Below are 12,503 nucleotides of genomic sequence, written 5' to 3' on the forward strand. Positions count from 1 at the left end.
AAATCTGCGGCCCACCTAGGTCGCGGGCCCGGGTGGCTGGGAGGGCTGGGGAACCCGGGGACACCTGGGCCCCCGCAGCACCTGGGCCCGCCCGCGGCGCAAGGGCAGCTCGGCGCTCGGCGGCGTGGTGGAATCACGGTGAGTCACCGCTTGCAGGGTCCCGGAGTTTCCTACGGGGAGGAGGCGGGGCAGGGGTGTGGAACGGCCGGGGCCGCCCTCCGCGGCGGCGAGTGACCCGGGCCGGGGGCGGGGAGCTGGGAAGGGCGGCGGGGCGGGGCGGGGCGGGCGCCGGGGGCCGGCCGAGGCGCGGGCGTCCGCGCGGCCCTTTATAGCGCGCCGGGCACGGGCTTCCCCAGACTCGGGGCTCCCCGCGCCCCATCCCGCTCTCTTGGGCCGACCCTGGGTGCCTAAAGCCCGCCCTCCCCGGCCTCCAGGGTGCATCGGAACCCACCCGACCTCGTCGCCAGCTCGTGGACATGGAGACTCCTGCCTGGCCCCGGGTCCCGCAGGGGACCGCTGTCGCTCGGACGGTCCTGCTCGGCTGGGCCCTCTCCCAGGTGGTCAGCGCTTCAGGTGAGTAGCACCAGCTCCCAGGAGTCTGGGCGCGCTGCCCGTAGGAGGGAGGGGACAGTCCTGGCTGTCGGCGGGCTCGCTCTGGGTCCCCCGAGTGCCCCATGGTGTCCCCCGCATCTGCGGGACTCGGCTGCGCTCACCGAGCCACGTTTGAATGAACCTGGGCCCCGACGCGCGCCGGCGGGAGTTGCACGGAGTAGTTGGCGCCCCAGACCCGGCTGCCCCTTTTGCTAGAGGTGTTTGCTCTGGGCGTCCATTGTTGTTGCATAAGCGGGTTTTTGGCTCCCTCTTTAACCTTGGGGAAAGTTTCCCAGGGAATCGCGACCTTGAAGGTGATGGGACGTCGGTCCGCATCTGCACAGGTCAGCGTGCAAAGGTTTGGACATCATCTTTCATTATATGTGCATCTTCCCTTAATGAAGAGCAGCCTTGGTCTTTTCTTGGTTGTCTGTGTTTTAGATTTGAGTGTAGGCAGTCCTTTTGCCAAATGTTGCTTGGGTTGGAGCAGGTACGGCATTGTGCGTGCCCCATATGCCTGTTCGGTGTTCGGGGCTGTGCAGAGCCCGGGGCTGTGCAGAGCCCGGGCCTGCTGCCTGTTGACAAAGCAGGCCTTAATGATAAAGCATGCTGATCGAATACAGCCGATGGTGTGACCGGCCACACAGCCACCTTGGTCTCTGTGGAAGTTTCAGTATAGAGACATTTCAGATAAAAATGGAAAGAATCAAATTTGGCTCTTTTCATTTGTATGCAGTCCTAACTTCTCATGCATGTGGGATTTGCCTTTTTCCATAATTTATTGTAAGCCCTTCTTACTTGGCCTTCCCTGGTGGGTTGAACCTGAATCTTGGGCTTCCCAAGGGGGGCCTGAACACGCTGGCACATTGATGGCTCTGGGCTTTGTTTCTTGGTCAAGTTATGAGAAGGCTTTCCCCATAAATAATTTCAAAGGAGAATTTCAAGGTCCTTGTTCATTTCCATGGGTGATAAGGTAGATGTTGCCATGAGGAAATACTAGGAAGAAATTTGAAAATTTTTTCCCTCAATAATTCAGTAATGAAGCTTTTGTGGTTAAAAACAAAATGTGAAGTTTATGGTGATGGGAGGGTGGAAAGGTGTTTTATATTGCCAACTCAAAGTCATATGCTGAGAAGTGCACATAATAATAGGTGTTTCTCTGTTGTTTAAAGGCACTACAGATGTAGTGGAAGCATATAATTTAACTTGGAAATCAACTAATTTCAAGACAATTTTGGAGTGGGAACCCAAACCCATCGATCAGGTCTACACTGTTCAGATAAGGTAAGCTAGGTACAAAAAAAGAAAATTAAGGTTTTTGATGTTTCTACTCTCCTATGCTGAACACAAAAGTCTTTTTTAAATTTTTTTGAGACAGAGTCCTGCTCTATCACCCTGGGTAGAGCGCAGTGGCGTCATCGTAGCTCACTGCAACCTCAAACTCCTGGGCCCAAGCAATCCCCTTGCCTCATCCTCTCGAGTAGCTGGGACTACAGGTGTGTGCCATGATGACTGAGACAGGGTCTCGCTCTTGCTCAGGCTGGTCTTGAACTCCAGAGCTCAAGCGATCCTCCCACCTCTGCCTCCCAGAGTGTTAAGATTATAAGCGTGAGCCACCACACCCAGCCCACAAATGTCTTTAAAGCTGATTACTGCATGAGATTATTTAACAGAAGGCAAAGAAGAGGGCATTTATGGTAATATGCTGGCCAGTGTTACACTCTATCAAGCCTGCAACATTTCTGGGTCTTAAAGTGATAGAATGTTTAAATTGTTTTTGGAAATGATGGGAATATTCATAAGCTTAATATAAGCTGTGGAGAGGTGAACCTTCTTGAGTAGGCCCTGAAGTATGCTTCTGGATCGATGCTAGATTAATCTCATCTAAGAGCACATGTCTTCTTCCTTTGCCGTCTAGACCGTGAGCCATGTCTAACAAGTTAGGGAAAAGGTGGGGAGGAATTCTGATGTATACATTGCCCTTAAGCAGTGTTTGATTCATTAATCTTTGGACTCTGTAAATCAAAATTTGGTAGCACACATGATCTTGGTGGAGGAGGCCAAATCCGTGAGTCACTGAACCGCGAAGAAACACTTCGCCGTCCGCACCCTCCGCTGTCTGGGCTGCTCTGCTCACTGGGTCTCATCTCTGATCGACAGCTCTCCCCGGGAGCCAGTAATTCATCACATTCAATCTAAAGGTTATGTCTTCCTTGATGGTTTTCACCATATTCTTGGCAAGTGTTTGGTTTCTGAAATGTTCTAGTTATGGGGTGGGTCTTTTAGGCGGATGTTCTTGTTTTTCAAACTGAACTTCATGATGACTGTTGCCAAACCAACAGGGAGGAGAATCTGTATGCTCAAGTGTGTGTGTGTGTGTGTGTGTGTGTGTGTATTTGGGGAGAGAGAGAGAGAGAGAAAGGAATGTCATAACCTGAGAAAATGACTACAATTATGGTCAAACTTGTCAATTCAGATTCCTCTGATTGAGAATTAGTAAGTAATTTCTCTGATACAGACCTGAAGTTTACCTTGGGAACCACTTTCCTTCTGGATAGTGAAAATTAGATTTGGGGAGGAATGCTTACGTCCTAAATATATTCAGTCTTATGTTTGAGGGACATGTGGGAATATATTTATGATTTACCTGATTTGTAAACATAAGCCTTTGCTAACTCTAAGTTCTTGGACTTTATAAGGCTGCCATTATTTAAATGAGCACAGCCCCTAATCTGCAAACACCAGACTCACAGGGCTACAGCTTGGGGGTGCCCACAGATTCAGGGTGCCCCTGTGGACAAGGGCAATCTCCCCACACTCTTGCTGCTGTGCTGGAGGACCTGGGAGCAGTTCCATCAGCCTTGCCTGAGACCTGCACTCTTCACCTGCCTGCCCCAGGGGTAAATGGGATTCCTGGTTAAAAGGGCTAGAGCAGTCATTTTACAGACTAGGAAACTATTGCCCTGGGAAGGAAGGGATTTATTCCTGACTGCACTGATGCTGAGTGCCCATGCTGGCTCTGCATGGGCTCTGGAACCGAGATCTCCCCAGTACACCATACTACCAACTCCTCAGATGGCTCTGCCACAGTGTGATGGGAGGCCCCAAAGCTAGGAGAAGGGAGGAGAGCCTTGCCCACTGCATCTCCAGTAGGGCTCCTTCCCTGCCTGTTTTCCTTCCCTCGAGGAAGCATCTGAAGGGCTGCCTTCTTCTCCAGCCTGCACCCTGGCTACTGAAGCCGGGCTCTAGCCACAGGCACCGCTGCTGTGCTAAAGCCCCCACCTGGAGCTCTGGCTGCATCTTCCCCTTTGCAAAAAGTTTTCAGTGGTGGTTAGGAAATGTTATTGGCTCGGACCTTAGCACCAAACCATCACCAGTAATATTCATTCCATGGGAATGTTCTAAATTCTAAAGCTGAATTTGCAAAGCTTCTAGAAAACAACCTGCAACTAAATTAATGACAATTTGTATTTCGTTGGAATTTTTTAGTAACTCAGGAAGGACTTTTATTATATCCAAATCAGGGGGTTTGGAAATGCCTAGAGGAATCTCGAAGGTTTTTAAAGTGTTAATGCTGCTAATGGCCTTCTGAAGAATTTATATAGAATTGCCCCTTCGTTACCTGTTTCCACGATTTATTACTTGCAGCAATACTGTATAGACCCTTGTGCTAAATTTTGCCCTGGAGTACATGGTCCCTGCTTGTGAGCTGGAGGAACCAAATCTTGTATCTGTCAGATGGTATGCAGCTGCAGAGGCCAACGGAGTCTTTCTCTCGGTGTGCGAACAGCTGTTTGCCATAGCGATGGAAAGGAATCATCATGGTCTCATTTGCTTTTGACATGGAAATGATATCATAAAAATGTATTTTGGTCATTCTGGACCAAAATAAGCTCTCTACTTTTATTAGAATTAAAAATTGAAATATAAGAAGCCAAAATATTTCAATCAATCTTAGTTTGTGCATTTTAGGATAAAGAACGTGTTTACCCAAATCAGCCTTGTTATTTAGTTCGAATTTTTAAATAATACATATTAATGGCTGTTATGTATGGATTTAGACAATTGAATTCATATGGTGACTTATTTACCCCCAATGATGTATTAATTCAACCTGTAAATGCAAACTAAGACGCAGCAAGGCCCTAAAGCCCTGCTGTTGTTGGGGTGGGGGAGCGCAGAGTGCGGACCCTGGTACAAAGCGGCCTGTGCGTGGAGCGTGTTCTGGAGGTACCTGTGCTGGGGGCCAGGGGAGGGAGAGATAAGCACGCAGAAAGGAGATCTAGCGATCCCAGAGCAAGTGGGGTTGCGCTGTGACAGTCGAAGGTGTGGAAAGGAAGAGCAGCATAATCGTCACTTTCCGGAGAATAGAAGTTCATGGTTCAAGTTGCGGTGACACCTGACCTATGAATTGTTTTGGTCCCTTAGAAGAATTTCATTTCTAGTAGAAGTTCCTTAGATTATTTCTTTTTCAATGATGTCTTACCAAAGAAAGATCTGTCTTTAGCCTTTTGGTCTCAGACTTTGCTAGACAGATGCTACCTGTACCATAATTCTGTAATCTTTGTGAGATGCATTCACATCTTGGAGAAGTGAGGGAAGCACATGGAATGATGAAGCGAACAGACCCAGCTCTGCCTCTCATTAGCTGTGTTACCTTGGTCAAGTTACTTAGCGCTTCTGAGCTTCACGGTCCTTATGTGTAAAAAAAATCCAATACCTTCTGAGAATGATTGTATCAAATGAAGAAACATGTCTAAAGGGCCCAGTACAGTACCTGGCATATAGTAGAGTCAATAAATGATTAATATAACCACACTAATAATGGTCATGATAGACTATAATATATATAATATGTTATTATACAGAGTTTGTTACTACATAGACTGTATTCTCTTAGAATATAGGATGTGATGTAATAAATGATGTAATGTGATATAATAAATAGGTATAATGATCTTGATGGAGATCAGCTGTGTGATTTTTGAGCTAGTCACCCAATCTCACTTTTTCTCAGTTGCCTTATTTATTTATTTCTTCATTTATTTTTGAGACAGAGTCTCGCTCTGTCACCCTGGGGAGAGTGCAGTAGCATCATCATAGCTCACTGCAACCTTCAACTCCTGGACTCAAGCGATCCTCCTGCCTCAGCCTCCTGAGTAGCTGGGACTACAGGCGAGCACCACCACACACCCAGCTACGTTTTCTATTTTCAGCAGAGATGAGGTCTCGCTCTTGCTCAGGCTGGTCTCAGACTCCTGAGTTCAAGTGATCTTCCCGCCTTGGCCTCCCGAGTAGCTAGAGCGCTAGGATTACAGGTGCGAGCCACCACCCCTGGCCTCAGTTGCCTTATTTGTTGTAAAAACAAGGCTAATTAGAAAGCCCCTACCCCCAGGGTGCTGTGAGGACTCAAAACGCGTCTCGAGTGCTCAGCACAGTAAACGCCTTGTTGGGACTGGTTGTGGAGCTCTTGTCAGCACAGACCACAGCCAGAAATCGGTCTGTCTTGTTGGGTGCAAATCATAATGTTCCATTTCTTTTTCTTCATTTTCTCCTTTCTTTAGTTCTAAATTTGGAAATTGGAAAAGCAAATGCTTCTACACAACAGACACAGAATGTGACCTCACTGACGAGATTGTGCAGGACGTGAAGCAGACGTACTTGGCGCGGGTCCTTTCCTACCCGGCAGGGAACGTAGATGCCGTGGGGTCTGCGGGGGAACCTCCCTATCAGAACTCCCCAGAGTTTACACCTTACCTGGAGAGTAAGTAGCTCGGTTTGTAATACCTTTATTCTTGTTGTTATAAACTTCTGAAAATTCTCGTGACCTTGTGACCCTTAGAGGCCATTAGATAAAAAATATTTATCCATGAACACACTTTCTTTCTCTTTTACTGATAAGTACCACAGCCCTCTTCACACAGCCCGAATGTGGTAGAAGTTTCACCGCATGTGAGCTTTGGAGTTGATAACAGTGTCATCAAGTCACTTTCTCCACCAGTCTGTCCCCAGACCCCACCAGTAACCAGCTGAATGTGTGTGGGGTGGTGGTGGTAGGGGCAGGAACTCCACCAAGCCTGGGGTTTCAGCTTTTCTTTATATATATCATATATCCTGAATTTTCTGTCCCATCATCAGACCAAAGATTCCAGTTTAGGATTTTTCACAGGCGGTCATAGACCCATGGGGAAAGTCCAGTTTCCCTTTGAGCCCATGATTAGGCTCGCTGACTTTTTCCAATCACTTGGCCGAGATTTAATCTCGTGATGTGCCGGCACCTGCCCAGCTCTCAGCCTGCCTCCCTCAAGCTGCTCTTGGAAATGTGGACTGCGTTCCTCCTGAGCCTTTGCCCCAGTAAGCCAACCCTGGGATCTAGTGAGGGAATGCAGAGAATTCACGTCCAGTAGGAGATTTAAATTCTCATCTCAGGACTGTGGTTCTGAGCTAGGTATTTTACATGCGAACATGTAGCACATTGGGAAGAGTGAAATTAACTCCTCTTGTAAGGCATGCTGATTAGAACGAAAGTGTTGTATTATTAGGTTTCTATATTTACCCCTGTGACAACCGCCCAGGGAGAGAGAACAGTTTCTCAGGTTGGGGCGGGGAGGAGGGGTCGATGGATAATCCACCATCCATACTCCCTTAGTACCTACTTCGAGGGTCTAAATAGGGGGCCTTTCCCCAGGTGAGTGTAGCTGCCTCCCCAGAGGCAAACCCCGCCAGTGCTTCTACCAGTGTGTCGCGTAAGGCACTGGGCTGGAGTATAGATACATTGACAGTCACCTCCAGTGACTCTGCAGGATCACTGATACTCATTCTCCCCGCAGTTGATGACATCCTTGCGATTTCCTTTTAGTTCTTGAGTTTTTGATAAACCACTTCACATCCATCGTTGGTACAAGGTAGAAAATATTTTGCATATTTATGTCTACACACACATACACACACACTTTGCCCTGTGACTTGCCCAGAATTGGTGTTTGTTTTACTGTCATTCAACCAAAGCACATGAAATAATTGAGCCGTTATAGAGACCCAGTGGTTAAAACCAGTTCCGTGCGGTACCAAGGACATATCCTGGGCCTGCCCACAGCCCTAAATTTATTGTACCTAGAATGTGGAACCTTACACTACTGCACTGTTCGATGCAGCAGCCACTAACCACATGTGGCTATTGACCAGCTAAAATGTGGCTAATGCAACATATCTGAAATATACGCTACATCTTGAAAAATACTAATTCCATGTTAAAATGATAATATTCCAGATATAGACAGCTGACCCTTGAACAATGCTGGGATTAGGGGTGCCAACCTCCTGTGCAGTCAAAAATCCAAGTATAGGCCGGGCACGGTGGCTCACACCTGTAATCCTAGCTCTCTGGGAGGCCGAGGCGGGCGGATTGTTTGAGCTCAGGAGTTCGAAACCAGCCTGAGCAAGAGCGAGACCCCGTCTCTACTAAAATTAGAAAGAAATTAATTGGACAACTAAAAATATATAGAAAAAATTAGCCGGGCATGGTGGCGCATGCCTGTAGTCCCAGCTACTCGGGAGGCTGAGGCAGGAGGATCGCTTGAGCCCAGGAGTTTGAGGTTGCTGTGAGCTAGGATGACGCCACGGCACTCTAGCCCAGGCAACACAGTGAGACTCTGTCTCAAAAAAAAAAAAAAAATCCAAGTATAACTTTTGACTCCCCAAAAACCTGACTACTAATAGCCTACTGTTGACAGGAAGCCATACTGATAACAGTAGATTAACATATATTTTGTATGTTACATGTATTATATACTGTATTCCTAAGTAAAGTAAGCTAGAGGAAAGAAAGTGTTATTAAGAAAATCACAAGGAAGAGAAAATATATTTACTATTCATTAAGTGGAAGTGGATCATTGTAAAGGTCTCTGTTCTCATTGTCTCCGTGTTGAGTGGGCTGAGAGGAGAAGGGGGAAGAGGAGGGGCTGGTCCTGCTGTCTCAGGGCAGCAGAGGCGGAAGAGGTGAAGGAGGTGGAAGGGTAGGCAGGAGAGGGAGGCACACTTGGTATAAATTTATTGAAAAACATTTGTGTATAAGTGGACCTGTGCAGTTTAAACCCATGTTGTTCAAGGGTCAACTGTATTTGGTTAAATAAAATATATTATTAAAATTAATTTCACCTGTTCTTTTTAACTTTTTCTAATGTGACTACAAGGAACTTTAAAATTATGTCTGTGGCTCCCATTGCATTCCCGTCGAACATTGGACAAGACTGCCATAGAGTCCTATAGTCTTGGGATTTAGCGCTGGTGCCACCAAGCCTACTGCTATCAGGGATTTGATTCAACACTGCGGTTTTATATGAGAGATAAGTTGTTAACTGTGATAAATAGGGTTTTACTTTGTACAGAATTCTTTGATTCCACCCAAGCTCATTTCCTTTGTTTCAGCAAACCTTGGACAGCCAACAATTCAGAGTTTTGAACAAGTTGGTACAAAACTGAATGTGATAGTACAAGATGCACGTACCTTAGTCAGAATGAATGGCACATTCCTGAGCCTCCGGGATGTTTTTGGCAAGGACTTAAACTATACACTTTATTATTGGAAAGCTTTAAGTACAGGAAAGGTGAGAATTTTCTCATGTTTTTATGACTTGTTTTAAATTGTGACTCCTTGGTTTTACAGCCCACTTCTTCAAACCCAGTTCAAAACTAGCAGAACGGGGGTTATGAGCGGGTGGTGTGGTAGAGTGGGAGGGGTGCCTGCTTGGGTGGGGGGCGGACAACAGGTCCTGGTTCTACCTGTGACTCTGAGCTGCTTGTGACTTTGGGCAGGGCCCCCTTGGAGACCCAGGGTCCTCAGGGGCTGGGCAGATCATCACTAAGGGTGCCGTCAACTCTCACATTTCTCCCTCTGTAAAGGAGCTCGGAGACAAAGTTTGTTTTCTGCTCAATGACTAATATTTCCTTTTTCTTCACTGCAGATATTAATATCTTCTGAAGGGGATAAATTGGGTTGGATATACCTAAATTGGATATTTTCAGTCTTGGAAAAGGCATTTTTAGCAGTGATCAAGGGAACTGATTAGCCAAGTCACTTCTAATCCTTCATATGTCACATATGCCCGTGTATGCTTTGCTTAGAGCTTAGGGTTTTACTTCCACAGTGACTTAATAAGGGGAAAAGAATTCACTCTGAGCCCAGATGAATTAAGAACTCTTTATCTTTTCACAGAAAACAGCCAAGACAAACACTAATGAGTTTTCGATTGATGTGGATAAAGGAGAGAACTACTGTTTCAATGTTCAAGCAGTAATTCCATCCCGAAGAACTAACCAGAAGAGTCCAGAAAGCCCCATTGAGTGCACAAGCCAAGGGAAAGGCCAACTCAGAGGTGAGCGGCTCTGCCTGTCATTCTGGGAGGCATGGGTGCCTTCGAGGACTAGCTCCGCCCTCGGAGCCACGATGCACTTCTTTTGTTAACTATTCAGGGAGCGACTGCCTTAGATGTTTTTTGGTTTTGCTTTTGGTACTCTTAAGATTTTAAGCATTTAGAAACATTGCCAAATGTTGTTCCCTTGTATTAGCAAGCATTTTCTTGAACACCCACCATGTGCCAGACTCTGGTGAGCACTAGGTACACAAATCATGTTTAAGATTTAGCCTCAAGTCACAGATTTCTCTGGGCATTTTTCATTCTTAAATTCTGATCTATGTTGGGGAAGGGGGCAGTGATTCTAGACCAGCTGCAGCAGCACTTGATAGACATTTGTGACTATGGGTTGTTGCCACAAGAATATAAAGTCTAACCCGTCAAGGGAAGGAATTGAGTATATAAAATATACCCATGTGCGTGCCTATGGCTGACACACATTTGGAGCTTGGACTCACTGGCTGAGGAATGGTCCCTAACTAGAAGTCCTGTGGGCATCCAGACACATGCATGAGGCTGAAAGCCTGTGAGTCTCCCACAGGCTTTATAGGGAAAGTGTTCTGAGTACTTTCAGGGAACAAAAGAGTCTGAAGATAGTAGTGATGACCTAGCTCCTTGCTAAGATGAGATTTAAAAATTTTAGAACACTTTTTTTTTGGAGTCTCAGTCTGTTGTCCAGGGTAGAGTGCAGTAGCTTTATCTCAGCTCACTGCAACCTCAAACTCCTGGACTCAAGCAATGCTCCTGCCTCAGCCTCCCGAGTAGCTGGGACTACAGGCACCTGGCTGGTCCACCACGCCTGGCTAATTTTTCTATTTTTAGTAGAGACGGGGTCTTGCTCTTGCTCAGGCTGGTCTCGAACTCCTGGCCTCAAGTGATCCTCCCGCCTCAGCCTCCCAGAGTGCCAGGATTACAGGCGTGAGCCACCATGCCCAGCCTTTTAAAACACTTTTACATAAACTATTCCCTTCTATTTATTGCCATTGACAGAAGGAGAGGGCTCTTTTTCTCTCTGGTCCTGCACCCCTTTGGCCCGTCCTACTCACAGCCTTCAGGGACATCGTCCTAAAGCCCAGCTCTAATTCTGCCTTTGAGCACACCCAGATCTCTCTTTCTGCCTCTTCTCTATCTGCTGCCATGTGTTCTTCGAGAGGCGTTTGAAATGCTGCCTCCACCATGAAGCCTTCTTTCTGCACCAACAGTCATCATCGCTTCTTCACCTGAGTCCTGGTAGCACTTGGGACCTCCCTCTTTGCACTTACACTTCATCTGCTACTATAACCATTGCCACCAATCTCAGCACCGTTTTTAGCCACTTGTTTCCCACAGCTGTTCTTACTTCCAACTATGTGTATCTTTTCTGTGAACATTACTCAGTTTATTAAATGCCCATTAAATGCTTTTAGCCATTGTCAATTGCTCTAAAACACCTAGGGTTTGACAAATTCTTTCCTAATCTAAGTGTGGTGGAAAGAGTGGAAGAAAGAAATTTCAAGTTGTGCAAAAGCAGGCTGGTGTAATTTGGAGTTATGCCCTCAACTCTGCCCACTGATAAATGGGATTTGAGCTCTCCAAGTTGACTTGGTGCCTTTTATTTTTCAGAAATGTTCTTCATCATTGGAGCAGTGGTGTTCGTGGTCATCATCCTTATCATCGTCCTGTCTATATCTCTACACAAGTGCAGAAAGGCAAGAGCGGGGACGAGTGGGAAGGAGAACTCCCCACTGAATGTTGCGTAAAGGAAGCACTGTGGCAGGTGCCAACTACTGCAAATGCTGTATTGCACTGTGACCAGGAACTTTTATTAAGAGACTATATGGAAACACAAATGAGTATTTTGGAGCATAAAGACCCTTGGTTTCGAAAAAGCTCTTGATATAACCTGTTATTACAATTAGCATTCTTATTTTGACATCGGCATTAGTCACTTTGAAATGTAATGAACGGTACAACCAATGTTTTAATTTTTTAACACTATAGCACCTTTGCACATATCATGCTTTAGATTATATATTCTGCACTCAAGGAGAAACCAGGTCACCCAAGGAAAAACAAATGAACAAATGCCTTAAAAATTCCTGGGTGGACTTTTGAAGAGCTTTCGAGAGGCTGACTTCAAACTATGTAGGCAAGTAAAATGGAAATTGGGTGGACTTTTCTAGGATTTTTCTAACGTATGTCTGTAATACGGTGTTTAGGTTCTTTTTGGTTTTTAGGAGTACATTTGAAAGTTCAAAACAATTGGCAAACTTTATATTAATGTGTAAAATGCAGGAGAATTCTATTTTGGGTACCTTTCTAATATGCATTAGAGGTTAGCACTTTAACTGACTTTAACTGACTTATGTGGTGATGATTAAACGTTTGAGAGCTAAATATATTTTTATAAGACTACTAACAAACTATACAGAGTTTATGATTTAAGGTACTTAAAGCATCTATGGTCAACATTATAAATATTTATATACTTTTTAAAAAGGTTTTGTATATGGGGATTTT

General features: G+C 45.8%; 1 protein-coding gene across 2 annotated transcripts; it reads left to right on the forward strand.

The window, feature by feature from the left end:
- Positions 1-308: 308 nt before the first annotated feature.
- On the forward strand, positions 309-12,023 carry F3 (coagulation factor III (thromboplastin, tissue factor)). 2 transcript variants are annotated; one of them, XM_012661114.1, is made up of 6 exons: positions 309-573; positions 1,764-1,875; positions 6,156-6,355; positions 9,019-9,197; positions 9,806-9,965; positions 11,607-12,023. In XM_012661114.1, the coding sequence occupies exons 1-6, from the start codon at positions 477-479 to the stop codon at positions 11,741-11,743; spliced, it is 885 nt and encodes a 294-aa protein (XP_012516568.1). In that variant the 5' UTR covers positions 309-476; the 3' UTR covers positions 11,744-12,023. The 2 variants fall into 2 exon arrangements, with proteins under 2 accessions (XP_012516568.1, XP_012516569.1); XM_012661115.1 differs by lacking the exon at positions 9,806-9,965 and having other exon boundaries at positions 362-573; positions 11,607-11,732.
- The last annotated feature ends 480 nt before the right edge of the window (positions 12,024-12,503 follow it).

This window comes from Propithecus coquereli, unplaced genomic scaffold (assembly GCF_000956105.1).
Source record: "Propithecus coquereli isolate 6110/MARCELLA unplaced genomic scaffold, Pcoq_1.0 Scaffold7, whole genome shotgun sequence".
Taxonomy (NCBI): domain Eukaryota; kingdom Metazoa; phylum Chordata; class Mammalia; order Primates; family Indriidae; genus Propithecus; species Propithecus coquereli.